General features: G+C 45.1%; 2 protein-coding genes across 2 annotated transcripts in view; one reads left to right on the top strand and one right to left on the bottom strand.

The window, feature by feature from the left end:
* Positions 1-13,052, top strand: part of LOC311132674 (choline transporter-like protein 4) — a 28,407-nt gene extending 15,355 nt beyond the window's left edge. Inside the window, exons 15-22 of the mRNA XM_084165941.1 lie at positions 75-337; positions 7,592-7,686; positions 8,838-8,941; positions 9,084-9,157; positions 9,320-9,390; positions 9,549-9,643; positions 11,320-11,404; positions 11,557-13,052. Coding sequence (XP_084022067.1) covers positions 75-337; positions 7,592-7,686; positions 8,838-8,941; positions 9,084-9,157; positions 9,320-9,390; positions 9,549-9,643; positions 11,320-11,404; positions 11,557-11,666 — 897 coding nt within the window. The 3' untranslated portion in view covers positions 11,667-13,052. The remainder of the gene's footprint in view (positions 1-74; positions 338-7,591; positions 7,687-8,837; positions 8,942-9,083; positions 9,158-9,319; positions 9,391-9,548; positions 9,644-11,319; positions 11,405-11,556) is intronic.
* Positions 13,053-14,531: 1,479 nt separating this feature from the next.
* Positions 14,532-22,902, bottom strand: LOC311132713 (E3 ubiquitin-protein ligase RNF5-like). The gene is made up of 6 exons (XM_084165990.1): positions 22,607-22,902; positions 18,267-18,285; positions 17,451-17,563; positions 17,305-17,359; positions 17,068-17,179; positions 14,532-16,963 (listed from the first exon to the last, which is right to left on the bottom strand). Exons 1-6 carry the CDS (start codon positions 22,813-22,815, stop codon positions 16,848-16,850), a joined length of 624 nt encoding a protein of 207 aa, XP_084022116.1. The 5' UTR covers positions 22,816-22,902; the 3' UTR covers positions 14,532-16,847.
* Positions 22,903-24,873: the final 1,971 nt, after the last annotated feature.

Below are 24,873 nucleotides of genomic sequence, written 5' to 3'. Positions count from 1 at the left end.
GACCCCTCTCCGTCTCTCCATTCATATCTCATCCCTTCCTCTTTCATCTCTCCCACCTCCTGTCTTTCCCTCAGACATTCTACAACTCTACAGACTACTCATGGTGCCCGTCGGCGCGCTGCATCTTCATCAAGTACAACAACGAGGGCCTGCTGCAGAGAAACCTGTTCAACCTGCAGATCTACAACGTGGTGGCCTTCCTGTGGTGCATCAACTTTGTCATCGCCCTCGGCCAGTGCACCCTGGCCGGGGCCTTCGCCTCCTACTACTGGGCCTTCAGCAAGCCCTCGGACATCCCCACCTTCCCCCTGTCCCAGGCCTTCATCCGCACGCTACGGTAAGGGAGTAGACACATGTATCAGCAGTAGGGCTGTGGTGGTGCCTTTCCTTGCCTGAGGGTCCACAGACCATATACAGTTGAAGTCGGAAGTTTACATACACTTCGGTTGGAGTCATTAAAATTCGTTTTTCAACCACTCCACAAATTTCTTGTTAACAAACTATAGTTTTGGCAAGTCGGTTAGGACATCTACTTTGTGCATGACACAAGTCATTTTTCAAACAATTGTTTACAGACAGATTATTTCACTGTATCACAATTCCAGTGGGTCAGAAGTTCACATACACTAAGTTGACCGCTCAGCCTAGTCAAAGCTATTTGCTGCTCTGGCACCCCAATGGTGGTACAAGCTCCCCCACGACGCCAGGACAGCGGAGTCACTGACCACCTTCCGGAGACACTTGAAACCCTACCTCTTTAAGGAATACCTGGAATAGTCTAACAGTAATCCTTCTACACCCCCCCCCCCCCCCCACCCCCCCCTCCAGTGGTGGTTGTCCCACTGGCTATCCTAAGTTGAATGCACCAATTTGTAAGTCGCTCTGGATAAGAGCGTCTGCTAAATGACTTAAATGTAAATGTAAATGTTGACTGTGCCTTTAAACAGCTTGGAAAATTCCTGTCACGGTTTCGGCCGAGGCGGCTCCTCCTCCTTGTTCGGGCAGGTTTCGCCGGTCGTCGTCTCCGGAGTTCTAGCTGCCACCGCTCGATGTTTCGTGTTTGTTTGGTTTTGTCTGTTAGTCACACCTGTTTTGTGTTAGGTCTCATTTAGCACCCTATTTAGTTTCCTTGTTGTTAGGTTTGTGTTGTGTGTGATTGTTCGTGTCGTGGTTGCGCTACCCGTGTCGGTACGCTATTTTCCTGAGCTTCCTCCTTGTGTTGTGAGGAGAGATTTACGCACCTGTGTGTGCGCTAGTATTTACGCCTGTGTGCGTCTTTTGCCTCCGGGCTGTTTTGGATTACTTTTCGTGCACAGTAAAGTCTTGTTGGACTTACCCTCTGCTGCCTGCGCCTGATTCCACACCACACCCATACACAGCACCGTGACAGAATCACACACCACCAGATGGAATCAGCAGGAGCACCCGTCGACCCCATGGAGGAGCGTCTCCTTGGACACGAGCACCGGATCAACCGTATCGGGCACGCCTTGGAGGGCGTCATGGACACCCTTCGTCGATGGGAGACCAGCGGGGTTCCCATAGCCCCACCTATCGCACCATCACCTTCACCACCGGACAACCAGCCCGTCCATCGACCGGAACCCAGTGGGATTCGGCTCTCGCTCCCGAGGGCGTACGACGGCACCGCTGCCGGGTGTCAGGGGTTCCTCCTACAAGTGGAGCTCTACATTGCCACCATACACCCGGCGCCCTCGGGATACGAGAGCGTTTCCGCCCTCATCTCCTGTCTCACCGGCAAGGCGTTGGAGTGGGCCAACGCCGAGTGGAGGGGAATAGACGCCGCCACCGTCACCTATGCGGAGTTCTCCCGTCGCTTCCGTGCGGTCTTCGACCATCCACCAGAGGGGAGAGCGGCGGGGGAACGTCTATTCCACCTCCGACAGGGGATGAGGAGCGCTCAGGCGTTCGCGCTGGAGTTCCGGACTCTAGCGGCTGATGCGGGGTGGAATGAGAGGGCCCTCATAGACCACTTCCGATGTAGCCTTCGGGAGGACGTCCGCAGGGAGTTAGCCTGCAGGGACAGTACACTAACATTTGACCAGCTGGTGGACATGGCCATCCGACTGGACAACCTGCTGGCGACCCGCGGACGTCCCAGGTGGGGGTCCCCCATTCCACCCTCCAGCGCCTCCGAGCAGTGTCCGATGGAGCTTGGAGGTGCTGGCGCTAGAGGGAGAGGAGGTAGGAGCCCGAGGGGGGCAGTCTCCTGCACCAAGTGTGGGCGCGGAGGGCACACCGCGGCTAGGTGCTGGGGAGGGTCCCCTGGTGAGGGAGAGAGCAGGTCGTACAGTGGGGAGTCCACCCAGGTGAGTAGGCGCCCTACTTACCCAGAGCTTTCTGTCGTTCACATTACCTTACCTGTTTGTTTCCCACAGGTTGCACCTCGGTCCCAGCATAAGGCGCTAGTCGATTCAGGCGCAGCTGGGAATTTTGTAGACCGGAGATTCTGTGTTAAGTTAGGGATTCCCCTCCTTCCAGTCGACAAACCCTTTCCTGTACATGCCCTAGATAGTCGTCCGTTAGGATCTGGGTTGATTGGGGAGGTCACAGCGCCACTTCGGATGATGACGCAGGGGGGTCATGAGGAGACGATTCAACTCTATCTTATCGACTCTCCTGCGTATCCGGTGGTACTGGGGCTTCCCTGGTTGATGACCCATGATCCTACTATTTCGTGGCGAGAGAAAGCTCTTAAAGGGTGGTCTGCTCAGTGTGAGGGGTTATGTCTGGGTGTTTCCGTAGGGGCGACCTCGGTGGAGAGTCCGAACCAGATGCCAGCACTGCCCATTCCTCCTGAGTATGAGGATTTGGCGCTCGTGTTCAGTAAGACCAGAGCGGCACAGTTGCCACCTCATAGACAAGGGGATTGTGCGATAGACCTCCAGACAGGAGCAGCGCTTCCGCGGAGCCATGTGTATCCTTTGTCACAGGAGGAGAAAAGGGCAATGGAGACTTACATTGCCGAGTCTCTGAGACAGGGATACATACGGGCCTCCACTTCTCCCGCGTCCTCGAGCTTCTTTTTTGTGAAGAAGAAGGATGGAGGTTTGCGTCCGTGTATTGATTACCGCGGTCTCAATCAGGTGACGGTGAAGTACAGCTATCTACTTCCTCTGATTGGGACCATGACGGAGTCCTTACACGGGGCAAGGTTCTTCACAAAATTGGATCTCAGGAGCGCATATAACTTGGTGCGCATTAGGGAGGGCGATGAGTGGAAGACAGCATTTAGTACTACATCCGGCCATTACGAGTATCTCGTCATGCCATATGGGTTAATGAATGCTCCATCAGTCTTCCAATCGTTTGTAGACGAACTTTTCCGGGACATGCAGGCGCAGGGAGTAGTGGTGTACATAGATGATATTCTTGTGTACAGTGCTACTCGGGCCGAGCATGTAGCCCTGGTGCGCAGGGTATTGAGGAGACTGTTGGAGCATGACCTGTATGTCAAAGCTGAGAAATGTCTGTTCTTCCAGGAGTCAGTTTCCTTTTTGGGTTACCAGTTGTCTGCGTCAGGGGTGAGAATGGAGGTGGACCGAGTGTCCGCCGTGCGTAATTGGCAAACCCCAACTACGGTTAAAGAGGTGCAGCGGTTCTTGGGTTTTGCGAATTACTACCGGAGGTTTATCCGGGGTTTTGGACAGGTGGCAGCTCCCATAACGTCTCTTCTGAAGGGGGGTCCGGTGCGCTTGCAGTGGTCAGCTGAGGCGGACAGGGCCTTTGGGAGACTGAAGGACCTGTTTACCTCGGCCCCGGTGTTGGCGCACCCGGATCCCACTTTACCCTTCCAAGTTGAGGTGGACGCGTCTGAGGCCGGTATCGGGGCAGTTCTTTCTCAACGATCCGGTACACCATCTAAGCTCCGCCCCTGTGCTTTTTATTCTAAGAAGCTCAGTCCGGCGGAGCGGAATTATGACGTAGGGGACAGGGAGCTGTTAGCCGTAGTACAGGCCCTAAAGGTGTGGAGGCATTGGCTTGAGGGGGCTCAGCACCCTTTCCTCATTCTGACCGACCATCGTAACCTGGAGTACATTCGGGCAGCTAGGAGACTGAATCCTCGCCAGGCTCGATGGACTATGTTTCTCGCCCGGTTTGTGTTCAAGATCACTTACATCCCTGGGTCCCAGAACGGGAAGGCAGATGCTCTGTCCCGTCGGTATGACACGGAGGAGAGGTGCGTGGAGTCCATTCCCATACTACCGGAGTCTTGTCTGGTGGCACCGGTGGTGTGGGAGGTCGATGCGGAGATCGAGCGGGCGTTACGCACCGAGCCTAGTCCTCCACAGTGTCCGGTGGGTCGGGTGTACGTCCCGCTCGAGGTCCGGGATCGGCTGATTTATTGGGCTCACACGTCCCCCTCCTCTGGACATCCGGGTATTGGCCGGACGGTGCACTGCCTTAGTACGAAGTACTGGTGGCCAACGTTAGCCAGGGATGTGAGGGTTTATGTCTCCTCCTGCTCAGTATGTGCCCAGTGTAAGGCGCCCAGACACTTGCCCAGGGGTAAATTACAGCCCCTGCCCGTTCCACAACGACCCTGGTCTCACCTCTCGGTGGATTTTGTTACCGATCTTCCCTCCTCCCAGGGGAATACCACCATCCTGGTCGTTGTGGATCGGTTCTCGAAGGCCTGTCGTCTCCTTCCTATGCCGGGTCTTCCTACGGCCCTACAGACCGCTGAGGCTCTATTTACTCACGTCTTCCGGCATTACGGGGTGCCCGAGGATATAGTGTCCGATCGAGGCCCCCAGTTTACCTCCAGAGTCTGGAGAGCATTTATGGAACGTTTGGGGGTCTCGGTGAGCCTTACCTCGGGTTACCACCCGGAGAGTAATGGGCAGGTTGAACGAGTCAACCAGGATGTGGGTAGGTTTCTGAGGTCATATTGTCAGGGCCGGCCGGAGGAGTGGGCGAGATATGTGCCCTGGGCCGAGATGGCACAGAACTCTCTCCGCCACTCCTCCACCCAACTAACCCCTTTTCAGTGTGTATTAGGGTACCAGCCGGTTCTGGCACCATGGCATGAGAGCCAGATCGAGGCCCCCGCTGTGGATGAGTGGGTGCGGCGCTCGGAGGAGACGTGGGACGCTGCACACGTCCATCTGCAGCGTGCCATACGTCGACAGAAGACGAGCGCCGACCTACACCGCAGTGAGGGGCCAGTGTACGCACCTGGAGATCGAGTCTGGCTCTCAACCAGAAACCTGCCCCTCCGCCTGCCCTGCCGGAAGCTGGGTCGGCGGTTTGTGGGGCCTTTTAAAGTCCTGAGGAGATTGAACGAGGTGAGTTACAGGTTAGAACTACCTATTGATTACAAGAATATTAACCCCTCGTTCCATGTGTCTCTCCTCAGGCCGGTGGTAGCTGGTCCACTCCAGGAATTTGAGATTGAGGAGACTCCTCCGCCCGTTGGACATCGAGGGGGCTCCGGCGTACACGGTTCGGACCATCCTGGATTCGAGACGCCGGATGGGGGGTCTCCAATATCTCGTGGAGTGGGAGGGGTACGGTCCGGAGGAGCGGTGCTGGGTGCCAAGGAGGGACATTCTGGATCCGTCCCTGATGACCGAATTCCATCGTGGTCATCCTACGCGCCCTGCTCCGCGTCCCCCTGGTCGTCCCCGAGGCCGGAGGCGGCGTGCGGCTGGAGCCGCGCGTCAAGGGGGGGGTACTGTCACGGTTTCGGCCGAGGCGGCTCCTCCTCCTTGTTCGGGCAGGTTTCGCCGGTCGTCGTCTCCGGAGTTCTAGCTGCCACCACTCGATGTTTCGTGTTTGTTTGGTTTTGTCTGTTAGTCACACCTGTTTTGTGTTAGGTCTCATTTAGCACCCTATTTAGTTTCCTTGTTGTTAGGTTTGTGTTGTGTGTGATTGTTCGTGTCGTGGTTGCGCTACCCGTGTCGGTACGCTATTTTCCTGAGCTTCCTCCTTGTGTTGTGAGGAGAGATTTACGCACCTGTGTGTGCGCTAGTATTTACGCCTGTGTGCGTCTTTTGCCTCCGGGCTGTTTTGGATTACTTTTCGTGCACAGTAAAGTCTTGTTGGACTTACCCTCTGCTGCCTGCGCCTGATTCCACACCACACCCATACACAGCACCGTGACAATTCCAGAAAATTATGTCATGGCTTTAGAAGCTTCTGATAGGCTAATTGACATAATTTGAGTCAGTTGAAGGTGTACCTGTGGATGTATTTCAAGGCCTACCTTCAAACTCAGTGCCTCTTTGCTTGACATCATGGGAAAATCAAAAGAAATCAGCCAAGACCTCAGAAAAACAATTGTAGACCTCCACAAGTCTGGTTCATCCTTGGGAGCAATTTCCAAACGCCTGAAGGTACCGCGCTCATCTGTACAAACAATAGTACGCAAGTATAACCACCATGGGACCACGCAGCCGTCATACCGCTCAGGAAGGAGACGCGTTCTGTCTCCTAGAGATGAACGTACTTTGGTGCGGAAAGTGCAAATCAATCCCAGAACAACAGCAAAGGACCTTGTGAATATGCTGGAGGAAACAGGTACAAAATTATCTATATCCACAGTAAACGAGTCCTATATCGACATAACCTGAAAGGCCACTCAGCAAGGAAGAAGCCACTGCTCCAAAACCGCCATAAAAAAGCCAGACTACGGTTTGCAACTGCACATGGGCACAAAGATCGTACTTTTTGGAGAAATGTCCTCTGGTCTGATGAAACAAAAATATAACTGTTTGGCCATAATGACCTTTGTTATATTTGGAGGAAAAAGGGGGTGCTTGCAAGCCGAAGAACACCATCCTAACCGTGAAGCACAGGGGTGGCAGCATCATGCTATGGGGGTGCTTTGCTACAGGAGGGACTGGTGCACTTCACAAAATAGATGGCATCATGAGGAAGGGAAATTATGTGGATATATTGAAGCAACATCTCAAGACATCAGTCAGGAAGTTAAAGCTTGGTCGCAAATGGGTCTTCCAAATGGACAATGACCCCAAGAGTACTTCCAAAGTTGTGGCAAAATGGCTTAAGGACAACAAAGTCAAGGTATTGGAGTGGCCATCACAAAGACCTGACCTCAATCCTATAGAAAATGTGTGGGCAGAACAGAAAAAGCGTGTGCGAGCAAGGAGGCCTACAAACCTGACTCAGTTACACCAGCTCTGTCAGGAGGAATGGGCCAAAATTTACCCAACTTATTGTGGGAAGCTTGTGGAAGGCTACCCGAAACGTTAAACAATTTTTAAAGGCAATGCTACCAAATACTAATTGATTGTATGTAAACTTCTGACCCACTGGGAATGTGATGAAATAAATAAATAATTCTCTCTACTATTATTCTGACATTTCACATTCTTAAAATAAAGTGGTGATCCTAACTGACCTAAGACAGGGCATTTGTACTAGGATTAAATGTCAGTAATTGTGAAAAACTGAGTTTAAATGTATTTGGCTAAGGTGTATGTAAACTTCCGACTTCAACTGTACTTGTACAGTTACATTTTGAGCCAGAATCCAATTTGTATTTTGTTAGCTATCCATTCAACTAACTCCCTCTCTCCCCCTATGTCTATGTTTCTTCTCTTAGATACCACGTTGGCTCCCTGGCGTTTGGTGCTCTGATCCTCACCCTCATCCAGATAGTTCGGATCATCCTGGAGTACCTGGACCACAAGACCAGAGGTGAGGCTATTGTTATCCGATTAACCCCTTAGAGTCTATGTCCGCGCCCCTGCGGAAATCTAATAATTAAAAAAATCCCCATCAATGTGTCTGTTTAAGCTAGAGATATATCTGTTTTATAAAATAATTGAAATTATCATTCTTATATCTCTCAGATATAGGACAGACACTTTAAAACAAACTTCCTTTTGATACAAAAATTGACTGTTTTTCCATGTATGAATCTAATAGCAAATTCAATGTTTCATCAAATATTACATATATTTATACCTAAAGGGGTCCTAAAATTCCAAATCAAATAGCTAAATGATCCTTGGTATGACCATCTTAGTAGACCCCCCCCACTAGTCAAATGTGCCAAGCTCTCGCATAATGCATGTAGTAATGTAAGGATAATGGAGCTACACAGCTTGTAGTCCTAAAACCCGGAAATGAGTTACCTCTGGTTTGTTCAGCCATCCTTATGGGAAACATGAATGGGGAAAGAATAGGGTTTTTGAATAAACACTGAGGTTAACATAGGCTTAGGACATCTTATACTTTTTTCTATGAGATAATAGAAGCCTTTATGTGGGTTTTTTTATTTACATTTCATTCATTTAGCAGACGCTCTTATCCAGAGCGACTTACAGTTAGTGAGTGCATACATTATTTGTTTATACTGGCCCCCTGTGGGAATCGAACCCACAACCCTGGCGTTGCAAACGCCATGCTCTACCAACTGAGCTACATCCCTGCCGGCCATTCCCTCCCCTACCCTGGACGACTTGTGCGCCGCCCCATGGGTCTCCCGGTCGCGGCCGGCTACGACAGAGCCGGGATTTGAACCAGGGTCTCTAGTGGCACAGCTGCACTGTAATGCAGCTAGCACTGTAATGCAGTGCCTTAGACCACTGCGCCACTCGGGAGACATAACATAAATTATTCTAAATTCACAAAAAGTGACGTTAGCTGATGCCGATTATCACATAGAACAAAACTTATGAGATCTCCTAAGCCTGTGTATACCACAGACCTTTTTTTTGGCGTTTATCCAAAAACCCTACAAAAAACGGCATTCATTTCCCCATAGGCTTTTCCAACGAACCATGGCGGAGTTAGTGCCTACAAAAAGACGCCGTTACTATTTCTCTCTGTCTCTTTCTCTCTAGCGGCTCAAAACCCCTGTGCTCGGTTCCTCATGTGCTGTCTGAAGTGTTGCTTCTGGTGTTTGGAGAAGTTCATCAAGTTCCTCAATAGAAACGCCTACATCATGGTCAGTCTCCACTACATCATCACATGTACCTGTTAACTACAACTACCTGTCTGTCAATCTCTCTCCCTCAGTTCCCCCAGTGTAGAGTATTTCTGGTAGGCTAAGGCTATGTATCTAATACACATTCCTCTTTTTCCCACAGATTGCCGTATATGGAAAAAACTTCTGTGTCTCCGCGAAAAACGCATTCATGCTTCTAATGAGGAACATTGTCAGGTGTGTGTTCTAGTAATGGTTGGTATGCCGGTGGGAATGTGTAGACTTGTTTTTTCCCTCTTACATAAGAACATTTGCATGGATTTGATTGACTGCTGTGAAACCATAGCTGAGTGCTGGTGACGTGTTTCCCTGACGCACTGACTATGCCTCTCTCCTCAGGGTGGTGGTGCTAGATAAAGTGACAGACCTGCTGCTGTTCTTTGGGAAGCTGCTAGTGGTGGGAGGAGTAGGTAAGATGACATAAATGGCAACATAATTATTATGGCGTTATCATTGGTCGTAGTTCTGAATAGGAGCTCCTTTGGTGCATTTTACAGACCAGAAGTGTGATTGGATAACCTGTCTAAATTAATCAAATCTTGAACCAATCCTCCTCTTCTCTTCTCAGGTGTCCTGGCTTTCTTTTTCTTCTCTGGCAGAATAAGAGTACCAGGCAGCAATTTCCGTACTGAAATGCTCAACTATTACTGGATGCCCATTATTGTAAGTGACAGTAATACAGTGCATTCGAAAGTATTCAGATCCCTTCACTTTTTCCACATTTTGTTACGAACCAGCCTTATTCTAAAATGGGTTCAATTAAAAGTGTTCCTCATCAATCTACACACAATACCCCATAATGACAAACAGGTTTTTATAAATTCTTGCAAATTTACTAAAAATAAAAAACAGAAATACCTTTATTTACATAAGTATTCAGACCCTTTGCTATGAGACTCGAAATTGAGCTCAGGTGCATCCTGTTTCCATTGATCATCCTTGAGATGTTTCTACAACTTGATTGGAGTCCACCTGTGGTAAATTCAATTGATTGGACATGATTTGGAAAGGCACACGCCTGTCTATATAAGGTCCCACAGTTGACAGTGCATGTCAGAGCAAAAACCAAGCCATGAGGTCAAAGGAATTGTCTGTAGAGCTCCGAGACAGGATTGTGTCAAGGCACAGATCTGGGGAAGGGTACCAAAAAATGTCTGCAGCATTGAAGGTACCCAAGAACACAGTGGCCTCCATCATTCTTAAATGGAAGAAGTTTGGAACCACCAAGACTCTTCCTAGAGCTGGCCGCCCGGCCAAACTGAGCAATCGGGGAAGAAGGGCCTTGGTCAGGGATGTGACCAAGAACCCGATGGTCACTCTGACAGAGCTCTAGAGTTTATCTGTGGAGATGGGAGAACCTTCCAAAAGGACAACCATCTCTGCAGTACTCCACCAATCAGACCTTTATGGTAGAGTGGCCAGACGGAAGCCACTCCTCAGTAAAAGGCACATGACAGCCCACTTGGACTTTGCCAAAAGGCACCTAAATACTCTCAGACCATGAGAAACAAGATTCTCTGGTCTGACGAAACAAAGATTGAACTTGGCCTGAATGCCAAGCTTCATGTCTGGAGGAAACCTGGCACCATCCCTACGTTGAAGCATGGTGGTGGCAGCATCATGCTGTGGGGATGTTTTTCAGTGGCAGGGACTGGGAGACTAGTCAGGATCGAGGGAAAGATGAACGGAGCAAAGTACAGAGAGATCCTTGATGAAAACCTGATCTAGAGCACTCAGGACCTTAGACTGGGGCGAAGGTTCACCTTCCAATAGGACAACGACCCTAAGCACACAGCCAAGAGAATGCAGGAGTGGTTTCGGGACAAGTCTCTGAATTTCCTTGAGTGGCCCAGCCAGAGCCCGGACTTGAACCCGATCTAACATCTCTGGAGAGACCTGAAAATAGCTGTGCAGCGACACTCCCCATCCAACCTGACAGAGCTTGAGAGGATCTGCAGAGAAGAATGGGAGAAACTCCCCAAATACAGGTGTGCAAAGCTTGTAGCGTGATACCCAAGAAGACTTGAGGCTGTAATCGCTGCCAAAGGTGCTTCAACAAAGTTCTGAGTAAAGGGTATGAATACTTATGTAAATGAGATATTTCCGTTTTTGCTTAGTCATTATGGGGTATTGTGTGTAGATTGATGAGGGGAGAAAAAAAACGATTTAATCAATTTTAGAATAAGGCTGTAATGTAACAAAATGTGGAAAAAGTAAAGGGGTCTGAATACTTTCCGAAGGCACTCCATAGTGGAAGTGAACGAGAAGCAGTTAACAATCAATTAAATGTGTGTTAGAGAAAGTAATTGACAGTGGTGTGTATGTCTTTGTGGTAACAGGTGGTTGTCGTGGGAGCGTACCTCATTGCTCATGGATTCTTCAGTGTGTACAACATGTGTGTGGACACACTCTTCCTCTGCTTCTGTGAGTAGAGCACCTCCAGCAACACATCACTGTATCATATACTGAGCAGTCACACATTACATTGCTACATTTCTTGCTTCATTGCACAAAAAAACCTTTCAACATGCCTGTCTATTGATTTTCTCTCTTCTTTCTTGCTCCCTTTCTCACAGTGGAGGACTTGGAGCGACATGACGGAACGATGCAGAAGCCATACTACATGTCCAAGAACCTGATGAAAATCCTCAATAAAAAGAACAAGGGACCTAAAAAGGGCAAATGAAAGGATTGATGAAATAGTGCCTTGAGATTAATCACTGTATAGCACAGTCACTTTCAACAACCAAGAAATATCCTAGAAACATCACATCCTAGAAATATAATTTTTGTTTTTTAAATATTTCAGCCTTATAACACCTTCAGTTTACACAAAGTTGATCACTTTTCTGCACTTTCAATTTGAGATTACGTGTGTGTCCACACGAGTGTGATAGATATGAGAGATATTTTCTTACATTCCAGCTATTCCTTCTAACAATTTGAAGTGACCAAAGCTAGAGCTGTTTATTAGTCTCTGACCAAAACCAAATGTTTATTCTCTTGCAGTGCTTATTCTTTTTCAGAAAAGAGACCGTTTTCTCAAGTCAACTAATTATTTATCAGATAGAACAAAAACCTTTGAGACAGAGATAATCGCCATAACTGTTTTAAATACTTTTTTATGATCCTCAGTACTCTGTATATGATTTCAGTTTAAGGTCTCAGTTTTTTATTTGTTAAAGTAACACTAACAATTTTATTATGATTCAATTTTTTTGATTGAATATAATATTGTAGATATTTATTAATCATTTTGACAATTTATTAAAGATTTTTATAACGGTATTACAATTTTTTGATCCATGCTGACATCACATGTATATTGCCTTGCGTAATGATGGATTCCTCTATAGGAAAATAGCTCTGGTTTAATTCACACATCTGCTTGAAGCAGTGGTGCATGTGATCTTCTGAAATGCTCTGTTGAGAATCATGACACTTGCAGGCTGCAGGCGCTTGTACATGGGTGCTGAAGACAAAGCTCTCTTTAGCAGAACTTATCGCAAGTCAGAGGTATGAGGTGTCTGGACTGGGCCCATATGTCTATTCTTATTAAGTACTGGACCCTGAAACAAATCAAATTCTGTCTAGAGTGAGCGTGTCCATCCATTTGGCTGCACTAAACACAACAAATTTCAGTTGTCAAGGATCAATGTTAATTTACCTCACATACTACTACACAATATCTCATGTCAAAATCTCACTACATTCCTCAACCTCTTGTCTCCTGAGACCCAGAGAGAAAATGCACGTGGGAGTCTGCAGTCATGTATTGTATCATGTGATCTACTTCAGGAGAGACTCATCACGTGATCGGTCAATGTTCCAGTACATGAGAGCGTGTGCCTTTACTGTTAAACCATTTGTAATAATTAGGCCCTGTGTTTTGGTTGATCATGTCACATGACCTGGATTTTAAGCTTTATTTTTAAAACTTCTTCATTAAACTTTCCCCTTTTTCTTTTTATGTCAGATGGTCCAGCACCATCCTCAGACAATTGCTTACATTTTTGTTGTAATTCTATTTTCTGGAAAATGATTAAAATAAAGGTTAATATCCAGGTCAACCAAAACAAAGGGCCCAACTGATAGTATTACATTGCAATATGCGGGTATACAATAACCTGTGCAACCGGTCGTGAGTTTCTGACTTTTGTTCTCTTAGTCATATGATCAGCTCAACTATAATCATATTACAAGCATAGCAATAGATGGCATACACCTGATCCAGCTATTTTAGTTTACTGTGAAGCTGAGCATAAGCTGCTTGAACATACACTGAACAAAAATAGAAACGCAACATGTAAAGTGTTGGTCCCATGTTTCATGAGCTGAAATAAAAGATCTCTGAATTTTTCCATACACACAAAAAGCTTATTTCTCTAAAATGTTGCACACATTTGTTTACATCCCTGTTAGTGAGTATTTATCCTTTGCCAAAAGAATCCATCCACCTGACAGGTGTGGCATATCAAGAAGCTGATTATTACACAGGTCTACCTTGTGCTGGCGACAATAAAAGGCCACTCTAAAATGTGCAGTTTTATCACAATGCCACAGATGTCTCAAGTTTTGAGGGAGCGTGCAATTGGCATGCTGACTGCAGGAATGTCCACCAGAGCTGTTGCCAGAGAATTGAATGTTCATTTCTCTACCATAAGCCGCCTCCAATGTCGTTTTAAGGAATTTGGCAGTATGTCCAACCGGCCTCACAATCGCAGACCTGATGTCAACGTTGTGAACAGAGTGCCCCATGGTGGCGGTGGGGTTATGGTATGGGCAGGCATAAACTATAGACAACGAACACAATTGCATTTTATCGATGGCAATTTTAATGCACAGAGATACCGTGACGAGATCCTGAGGCCCATTGTCGAGCCATTCATCTGCCGCCATCACCTCATGTTTCAGCATGATAATGCATGGCCCCATGTCGCAAGGATCTGTACACAATTCCTGGAAGCTGAAAATGTCTCAGTTCTTCCATGGCCTGCATACTCACCAAACATGTCACCCATTGAACATGTTTAGGATGCTCTGGATCGACAGCGTGTTCCAGTTCCCGACAATATCCAGCAACTACGCACAGCCATTGAAGAGGAGTGGGACAACATCTACATGCCACAATCAACAGCCTGATCAAGTCTATGTGAAGGAGATGTCGCGCTGCATGAGGGAAATGGTGGTCACACCAGATACTGACTGGTTTACCCTTTTTTAAAGGTATCTGTGACCAACAGATTCATATCTGTATTCCCAGTCATGTGAAATCCATAGATTAGGGCCTAATGAATTTATTTCAATTGACTGATTTCCTTATATGAACTGTAACTCAGTAAAATCTTAGAAATTGTTGCATGTTGCATTTCAATTTTTGTTCAGTATAATTATTTTATGCTTGACATGGATCTAGTGTGTTCTTTGTGGTTGAATTAATCCCATCAATGCCTCGCCGATTTGCCTTTCACAATTCAGCATATTTGGACAGTTAATACACATTTCAACTTCATAATAGTGTGCACAAAGAACTTAGACAACACAGGCTACATTAAATGTATTAAACAACTATTTATTCAGAGTGCAGGAAAACATTTCCACAGCTCCGTGACCATTTGGTTTTGCACAATGTGTCACTGTTTCGTCTAGCAAAAGACTTGCAATACAAATGTCATTTCCATCATTTGTTTAGTGTCACAAAATATTCAGAATACAAATGCCTAGCTTGATCAGACAGTGATATGCAAGAAATGACTTCACCTGTACATCACAAAAAAGACCTCCCTCCTCCATCACTTCGTGCCCCCCACAGCCCTTCCTTTTCTCAACCTCTTGCATGGATGTTATTGGGCTGGTGTTGTTTAGTAAGGTGCTACAGAGTTCCTGGACACTCTTGATCTTCAACCCATTTCATTTACTTCACAGGAGTTGTATCAAAATGAAATGGGTAGGGTGAAATGGGAGTTACTGTTTCCTTTTCATACACTGCTCACTCGCCTCTGGTTGGCTCATATGTGCATCATATATTGGTCAGATAGGTTAGAGTGCATTGTACGAGTACAGAAGTGTAACTTGTCTTTCACTGAGTGGAAGAGGGGGACTCCGCTACATCATGACATATGCTTTCCAGGTTGCCTGGTTAAACTCGAGCCATCTCACATCTTGTCTCATTCCCATGGCTGGTCATTCGGAAATACGTAAAAACAGCATTTACAATATTCATATATACAAATGTATATACAGACCCACAGACAGACACACAAACACTTACAATCAGGAGAAACACATTGCAATAGAAATCATACAATTATAATAGTCCATGTCATCACATTGGGCACAGTTCATGTTGCTCATCGCATGTTATTTTCTTAGCTGCAGATAATGACATCAAATACTCATTCTGACTTAAGTCAAAAAGGATCTGCCAAACACTGCATTGACTTCTGCACCTGGGTCGTGTTCAGTAGGCACAAAACGGAAGAAAACTGTGAAACAGAGGTACAATCTCAATTTGTCCAATAAACACTTGTTTTATTTTTCTGTTGCAAAAGTTTTGCTATGTTGTGCCTTAATGAACGTGACTCTGCTGTCATATTTTCCTTTGTAGCACTGTGCCCAGCTACAAGCCCCCAGGGACAGGTTTTCAGAACATTTAATACAGATCAAAAGGATCCTGTGTTGTGTTCCAGATCATTTTGAGTTGTAGATTTAAATAACTGTCCCCAGAGAATACTGTGACGTCATACAGTATTTACTCATATGTGGCGAATTCTCCAGAGCACAACTGTACACAATACTGCCCACTCCAGCCTTCCCATACACTATCCCCATAGCTCTTTACAATACAGCGTTTGTCATATAGATTAACAGACTAAGAACTCTTAAATCGTGTGGTTATATCCACTATAGCTCCAATCCACATTATTAGGTCTGTCTTCTCTATATGACTTCACAGTGCAATGGCAGTTTGTAAAGAGAATATGCAACGTTGTTATTGTACCTGTCTGTACACCATCCTACAGAATATTCATTAATTATGCTCGTAAATCTACAGACTAAAATGATTTCATCAGTTAAATTGTAAACAGGAGTATTCAAATACATTTTCCCAAAATCGTACTTGACAGTGATACATTACTCTTTGGCCTGGGAAAAGTGTCTGTATCAGATTATAATCCCATTGTCATCCTCCCTTAAAACTCAAACAAGTTCTAATATATTTGGGGAATAGCCTAAACCTGAAATTGCTTCACAGGGCAATTTTTTGATTCCATTTTGTAGCTCTATGTTAACCACATATTACATAGGTCTTGCGGTACAGTAAAGTTACTTAAAGTGATCATTGTCAAACTCCCCTCATTTACAATTAACTCAATCCAATCATTTCATATTGGCTATTATCTCTCAACACTGATTCCAGTCTATATACCAGTCCCATCCCTAAAAGCCAGCCCCCACCCCTCAACCCAGGTATCCACTGTGTGTGTGTGTGAGTATTTATGTACAAATGCACAGAGAAAGATCAATAGATTGACTTCTCTTTCCTCACCCTCACGTTTGGGTATCATCCACCACCACAGAGTGGTGTCTCAGTGTACTCTCTCTATCCGAATGAATCTCGTAAATCATTTGGGGGGATACACAAATCTTTTTCACTTGTTTGTGTTTGCTGCATTAGATATCACTTTCTAAGAGTGAACTGCCAGTCATCCCACCAACACCCATCTATAGTCTAAAGTCTCCCAGTCAGTTGGTCGTTCCTGGTGTTTTGATATGTGTGTGTGTGTGTGTATGCGTGTGTATATGCTTATGAGCTTTTTTTATATCCCTACAGTTCTCCTTTTCCACCTTCCATCCATCTTCTCCCTCACACAGTCAGCAGCCAGAAGAAGAAGAAGATGGCCACGAACAGGAAGAGAGAGTCCTGCCAGTTGTTGCCGTTGTTAGGGTTGACGTTGCCTTGGTGATCAGCTGCGTATGGGTCTGGGGGAACAGTGATAACATTGCAATGATCAGCCAATAGCTATCGCGTCAAGGAATAAATGATGGTTGTGTGGGTGTCTGTATGTGTTTCTATGTGCGTGTACCTGCTCTGTGGAAGGGGTCATTGGTGTTGAAGACTGTGGTGAAGAAGCCGAAAGGGAAGGCACCGATCCCAAAGGACATGTGGAAGCCAGTGTCCCCAAACCCCTGGAAGGGCTGCAAGAGGAGGAAAGAAAGAAATAGTGGTTCACTCAAATAGAGCGAACACACAAATAACCATGTAATAAATGTCATATTAAACTAATTAAAATGTAAGCGATGAAGAGGAGAGAAAGCCTCACCCCTCTGCTCTCTGGCTCCGTTCTCTGTCCCTGAGGTCGAGGCGGGGCTTTCAACCTGGAGGACGAAACACCAGTTAACCAATGCAGTTTCTCAGTGTCATATGTGTACAACTATGCACGCTCACACTCACACACACACAGTGTACCTGGGGTCCTCTTGGCTGGAGCTCCCTCTGCCATAGAGGGGGATGACTTTCTCTCTGCTAATGCCTGCTTTACACACAGGACACTGCTGTTGGCTGGGCCGTGTCTCCAACCACTGACAGACAGAGAAGGGGAGAGAAAGAGAGATCATATGACTGAGACGGAAGCCACTTTACTGTCTGTTCAATACTGTCAGTCTATTGGCATGCACTGACTTACTACAATGTGCAACACACAGGGTAGATCTATGTGATGTAGTGTGTTATGTAAAAGGATGAATCAATACACTGTAGTAGAATGATTTATTCAAAGAAGAAAAAAGGGGCAAAATAATTCCTAATTATACCATGCACTTTGTGTGTCAGCAATATAAGAGAGTTTTGTGTAATAGAGCACAAAACAGTGTCAAATACGAACAGATGGGTACACAAGGCACTGAAGACAGTAGTGTTGACATTATTCTATCAACAGAGTTAGCTCAGTAACTAATGAAAGAAAAACATTGACTTATTCTCAGACAATAAATGAGAAGGATATGCAATACTAATCATGTTGCAATGTATGTACAGCTAGTGCTATAATCTAAAGCCCCTTGAGGACAAAAGGGGGTTCACAGTAAACACTAGTGTAATGAATGGGACCTTAAGAAAATTATCAACTTTAAGCTGCACTAAGTAAACTGACTGACCAAGGTTGGTCTCAGGTCATGTCATGGGACAAGGACTGAGGGCTGGTTTCAACCAGTAGGAAAAGTGTAGCCTAATATTTACCAGTACTGTGAAACTAAAGATAACAACACCTTTAAATTGCATACTTACTTGATGAAGGCAGGGCCAGCTGTGAAAGAGAGAAGGAGAAAGAGATTAATGTGGGTATTATGAATGGTGTCACTAAGAAACATTGTGACATTTGGAGTCTGAATTGACACAGGGGGATTCTCAATTGCATACTCCTCGCTTCCTCTCTCCTCGTCTTCTTTTCAAAACCCAATGGATGAGAAAGCCAGAGGTCCCTCCCATCTGACCTTCTCCTCCAATTGGCTTTGAGGAGGAGAGAAGAGGGGACACGAGGAGTATGCAATTGAGATTCTCCCATAGGCCTAGTTAGTGGGCTAGATTTTGGAATCCATATTCGCTTTGTTTTCCAGTAGGCCCCCACTTACAGGGCGCATCTGGTTCCTCTGTTCTGATCTTAACGATCCGAGTGACTAAAATCATCCCGGCTCCCCATCGTTAGTTTTAATTAGCTCCATCTGTCATCACTCGTTAGCACCATCGCGCCTCGCTGCTGCAGATTGCTGCACTGTGGGACAGCAGGGTGATACATGTAACGTAGCACGGCATTGGTGGTTCCAAAAACCATGGTTACAAAGAGGACTATCGGGAATGTGACAACCATAGAAATAGAAGGACAAGAACATTCAAAGCCCCTAAGACAATGGTGAAATGGGGCTGCCCGTTCTAGTTTTCTACGGTGACAACACATGGGCTGCTAGCCTGCCATAGATTTGCATTCTGTAACCTGTTTGTGGCCTTGATGGAGCATAAACAGCATTTGTAGAGCTGGGCAGTTGACCATGGTTCTGGGAGGGCTTTAAGAGTTTTGCCAGGTGAAGAGCTTACATTTAGGCAACAGTGGAAAGAAAGCAGAAGTAGTGACAGCACATTAGACTGTGGGAGACAGGTGAATTGTGTACTCTAGTCTAGCTACCTGTGCTAAGTAGGCTAAATTAGATGGAAATGAGACATTCGTCAGGGAAATCTAGCCTAATGCAGTCTCAGATACAAACTGATGTTTTCCATTAAATGATTAGCCACCGACAGTCCACTGCAATATTTTAGTGCATGGAGAAGACTGGAGGGTTGACAATGAAATGAGCCCTCCTCTATTGAGTAGTGTCAGACATCAAGAAAGCCCATATCTTATCACTTCACTTAGGCTATCTTATCCTTAAGTAATGTTATGTTGCAGTATTTTATCTGATGCCCTTCAGAAAATAGGCTAACCAAAGTCAATTACACAAGTTACATTACTTTGGAGGACAACAAAACATAAAATGAGACCAAATTTAGAGCAATGAGTCACCCCTACATTAATTACCTAGGTGTTATAGGCTAACTTATACCACTCAAATCAAAATGTTGAATTCAGCTATAGTAGTTTTTCCAAGTGTGACCTTGCCTATTTTTAGATGAGAAAACATTTATATGACCTAGACTTCAACTTAAAGGAGAATCCTTAATGTTAACTAACAGGAATTGATTGAGGTCAAGTTGAGGAGACGGTTTTCAGTTCTTGAAATGGTAAAGCATTCCATGCGCTGCAAAGTTTTTAATATAAAAGCAAATGGTAGCCTACATATTGTGAGGATCAATAGATATGCATTACACTGTAACAAAAGAATGGTAAGCCTCTCTACAGCTCAGTTGGTAGAGCATGGCGTTTGCAACGCCAGGGTTGTGGGATCATTTCCCACGGGGAGCCAGTATGAAAATGTATGCACTCACTAACTGTAAGTCGCTCTGGATAAGAGCATCTGCTAAATGACTAAAAATTTAAAAAATGTAAATGTATCAGTATATAGATTACACTACAAAAACATGTTTTGGGTGGTTGGCAACATTCCTCCCACTGTATCAGGGTCTGACCTCATAACCACCCTATGGAAAGAAGAAGGCATGAAACGCTGTCCAGGTCAAAGTCTGAATATTGACCCAGAGTCTATGGGAGCTTAGTATTAACCAACAGACAATGTTTCCATCAGGAAGAGAGGACATGCCTTCCCATAATAAGGGCCAATACAGAAGAAATCTCAAGATTAGTGGTATTCCCATCTCCTACCTTTCATTTGAAATTAGGTGGATATGGTCAGTGAAAAACGAATTTCTTTAAGCATCCACCATACATGCTTATTTCCAACTAGAATGGGTTTTCAGGCCAACGCCTATGAAGAGGAAAGGAGCCTCTTCAGACTACTGAGACGCTCCTGTAGTCAAATTAGTGTCTGCTCTGCAGAAAATGTGACCACTCTTACTCTCCACAGGTCTCTCCAGCTATGTTGTTACATTCAAATATAGGCTGTGGCTCTGGCGAAGGAGACTTCCTCCTGCTGCCTCCCTATCTCCCTCGTAGACTATCAATATCAGCTACTGGAAGCTTAGGCCTACATCCTCAACAGGGATAGGGGTACTCAAGTGGACTTACTCTAGTATAAGTGAGACACGCATCTCCAAATAATTTCTCACTAGCTGATACCATTTTCTAAAGGAAATCGAGATTAACACTATTCCTCTTTGCATGAATAATGTACATAAAATATCTAGTTCTATTTTTTTATTCAAAAATATCTAGTTCTATTTTTCATTTTCATTGAGAACAGTTTAGGAATGTGTGTTCCATCAAGTCTCATTGCTCATCAACTGTACTGGAGAGTATTTGCTGTCGTGGACACTGTGGGTCTATTCTTACTCCTTCATAGTGATAGTACCTCTGACCCCAATCCCACTCTTGCCCCTAATCTGACATTAACCCCATAGACGTGACTGAACTCGACATGAATGAGTCAGTGAGACAAACTACATGCATGTTTACAATACAAACAATGCAACTGGCGCCAACAACTTTGCAGAAACTTGAAGGTCAATGCCTGCTGTGTGTAATACATGATTTAGGTGTCAATATTGGCTAGTATCTAAACTGGTGACAATATGTGCTTGGTAGAATCAATGATTGTTTAGTGAATGAGTGAGGGTCACCAAAGTTATCCATTGCCTATAGCAGAGTGTGTCATAGTTATTAACACACCCAATGCAGAGACTCAACCTCAACCACTGACTGAGCTCCAAGCAGCAAGCAGGTGTGTGCAAGTGAGGCATTCACTGTCACATTGCAAACGTCAGATCGATACATTGTTGCTGTAGCTTGCACACAGGTGCAGCTGAAAAGGGACATGAATCAAGTTCCAAAATAATGATTTTGGCAAGATGCTGATAGCTAGCCAACTAGGTTACGTCCATAATAGCCAAATAATGGACTAAAAGAGTCTAACATTACTCCTTAGTCCAAGGACCTTACATGTTCTGTTTAAAGGCGAATTGGTAGCCTGGGTCCCAGTCTCTTTAGCTAATCCACTCCCTGTACTCCATATCATGTGCCAATGACAAGGAGTGGCACGTTTGCTAAATATATTGGTATTCAGACTAGCGAATTGGCTCTGGAAGCCTTAACAGCCAAATACTCTATCGATTCTCACAATCGATTCTAAATTGCGGTATGGTTCTAGAAACATAAATCCCTTTACTTTCATGACATCAAAATAATGTCACAAATGCAAAATACACAGTTGCAGCTGACAGTATTTTCAGTAACAACATGTTTGTAGCTTCCATCTTTCGCTAACACGGTGTTCGGAGACGCAGATCGCTAATTAGCACAGATAGTCCACTCCGTCTTCCGTCTGTTTTCAATAAACAAGCGATGTAACATGGTAATATGGTCGTGTGGGAACCCTATAAATTGTGTATCAATTTAACCTTTTTATTATTTGTCGCTTCCAAAACCGTAAGGAAAGCGATTCGTGTTAATGTTCAGACCGAGCGTCTGGGCTCTTAGCGAAACTCCCCCATACATAAGAAGCCTTCGTCCAATGACTTATGTGTAATGGAACTCAGAGTAATGATCAAGGGCTACGACCAACTAAAGCCAGGTAGCGATATTGTACAACCATCTAATTTACCTAGCTAAATTGAATAAAATGTTAATAAAATGTGAGAATCAAGTTATGAGGTGAGGAGCATATATCAGTCAAATACACTTTATTTCGATGGGTTGGGTTAGCTAATGTTTGAAACTCAGCCAACCAACAACACTCATTCATGATTAATGTTATCTACTAGCTAGAGTGACTTCAAGTTAGACATCTTGCTTGCTAGCCAGCTAGTTAATATTTAACTACATAAAAATAAACCTTGTCATCGACGTATGGGTGTGATCCGACAAACAACCCGCTTGTTATTGAACAGAAGCTAGCAAACTGACATTTGTTAGAAAAGGTAAACATGGCAATGCCCGCTGGCTATGTATGTAAGTAAGTAAGCTGTTAGCAGGCTAAAACATTCCTAGTACTCGCGATTGACCTAAAGTATCCCCCGGCTCGTACCAGAACAAGTGCCCGCACAAGCTGATGACAGCGTCCCTTGCTGTGTCCAAACAAATGTTGCATTCGAATGTGGCCCGATCTGGCTCGCGTTCTCCTTCTCCGCCGCTTCCTCCCGGGCCATCGCGCTCGTTGCTGCTCTCACCAGCCGGGAACTCTCCTCTGTTTGCGGGCCCGCCGTCACTCAAGGACCGGGGATCCGCGGCCGCCATAATTATTTACTGAAAAAGTAATAACTCGGGCAGACGAGAGCTAGCTTCGAGATTTCACTTTACATGTGCACCACCCCTTCCGTTTCCGTAAAAAAAATGGGAGGAGTTTGAAGCACAGCGTTTCTAAACAGCGAGACTTCCGGGAACGCTTGCGAAACAGACTAAGCAGACCAGTCCCGGGTTTGAGAAGTCAATGAGAGAAGTCAAAAATTATTCGTTAGTTGTTAATTTTCTCGAAATCTAAAGGCATAGCCTAGATTCGAGCCAATATCTTAAGAAGTGTAACTATTATTACTCAGGTAGGAAGCTCAAGCTCTATACTAATATTCTACAAGATGAACAGGAAATCAAGCAGTAGAAATGTGAGGTGCTGGTACTCAGCTCCGGTGAGCTCCTGCCCAAGTCAAACACTGGTCCAAGGAATGAATATCCTGATGATCAATAAAATATATCTATAAAGCCCTTTTTACATCAGCAGTTGTCACAAAGTGCTTACAGGCCTACAGAAACCCAGCCTAAACCCCCAATGGAAATTACCCTTACAAAAATGTACCATGGTACAACTTTGGTACTTTAATTCATACTTCATGGTACTTTCACTTATACCATGGTATAGTCTGAATCATGGAAATGTACCATGGTTTTAGCCTTGAGGTATGATGGTACTACCATGGTGCTGCCATTGTACCAAAATATTACCATGGTATTGCATCATTTATACCATGGCATAGATATGAATCATGGAAATGTACCATGGTTTTAGCTTTGAAGTATGATTGTACTGCCATGCACCTAAATAATACAATGGTATTGCCTCATTTTTACCTTTGGTTTTAACCTGCATTATACATTCTACCACGGTAACGCACAATTATGCTAAATGGTACCAAAAATGATTATATGGTACCATCTTTATTAATTGTGCGTTACCCTAGTACAATGGCAGTATAATGCATTAAATAAGGTCAAAAAAGGTTGGTTGGTATTATATTGATGAATTTATATACCAGTATGGGCAAGTTTCTGATAAAGTCATAGGCAGGCTACTATTGTTTCTTCTAGTTTGTCTGTAACAGCAAAGAAAAAGGGAAATAGTTGCTGTGAAAAAGGGGTAATACTTTCTGTATTAATAGTACCGTTTTTTGCTCATGTTTGGGTTCCCTGTGTTGCCAACCTGAAATGTGGGAGAATGTGAGATACAGTGCATTCGGAAAGTATTCAGACCCCTTCACTTTTTCCACATTTTGTTATTTTACAGACTAATTCTAAAATTGATTACATTGTTTTTTTCCCTCATCAATCTACACACAATACCCCATAATGACCAACAAAAACAGGTTTTTATACATTTTTGCAAATGTATAAAAAGTGAAATATCACATATACATAAGTATTCAGACCCTTTACTCAGTACTTTGTTGAAGCACCTTTGGCAGCAATTACAGCCTTGAGTCTTCTTGGGTATGACGCTACAAGCTTTACAAGCTTGGCACACCTGTATTTGGGGAGTTTCTCCCATTCTTCTCTGCAGATTCTCTCAACCTCTGTCAGGTTGGATGGGGAGCGTCGCTGCACAGCTATTTTCAGGTCTCTCCAGAGATGTTCGATTGGGTTCAAGTCCGGGCTCTGGCTGGGCCACTCAAGGACATTAGAGACTTGTCCCGAAGCCACTCGTGCGTTGTCTTGGCTGTGTGCTTAGGGTCGTTGTCCTGTTGGAAAGTGGAAGGGAAAGGGAAAGGGGGATACCTAGTCAGTTGTACAACTGAATGCATTCAACTGAAATGTGTCTTCCGCATTTAACCCAACCCCTCTGAATCAGAGAGGTGCGGGGGCTGCCTTAAATCGACATCCACGTCATCGGCACCCGGAGAACAGTGGGTTAACTGCCTTGCTCAGGGGCAGAACGACAGATTTTGACCTTGTCAGCTCGGGGAACCTTCACCCCAGGTCCTGAGCGCTCTGGAGCAGGTTTTTAAATCAAGGATCTCTCTGTACTTTGCTCCATTCATCTTTCCCTCGATCCTGACTAGTCTCCCAGTCCCTGCCGCTGAAAAACAT

Source organism: Coregonus lavaretus (genome assembly GCF_964263955.1).
Source record: "Coregonus lavaretus genome assembly, chromosome: 7".
Taxonomy (NCBI): domain Eukaryota; kingdom Metazoa; phylum Chordata; class Actinopteri; order Salmoniformes; family Salmonidae; genus Coregonus; species Coregonus lavaretus.
Note: the sequence above shows the minus strand (reverse complement) of the source record. Positions and strands in the feature narration are given on the sequence as shown.

Bases quoted from the DNA above. Each gene is read 5' to 3' on its own strand.
- LOC311132713 (XM_084165990.1), bottom strand. From the start codon at position 22,815: ATGGCGGCCGCGGATCCCCGGTCCTTGAGTGACGGCGGGCCCGCAAAC. The intron at 17,360-17,450 runs GTACACTGTGTG...TTCGTCCTCCAG, and splicing joins TCCAGCCAAGAGGACCCCAG to GTTGAAAGCCCCGCCTCGAC. The intron at 16,964-17,067 runs GTACACGCACAT...CTGTTCCCCCAG, and splicing joins TGACCCCTTCCACAGAGCAG to ACCCATACGCAGCTGATCAC.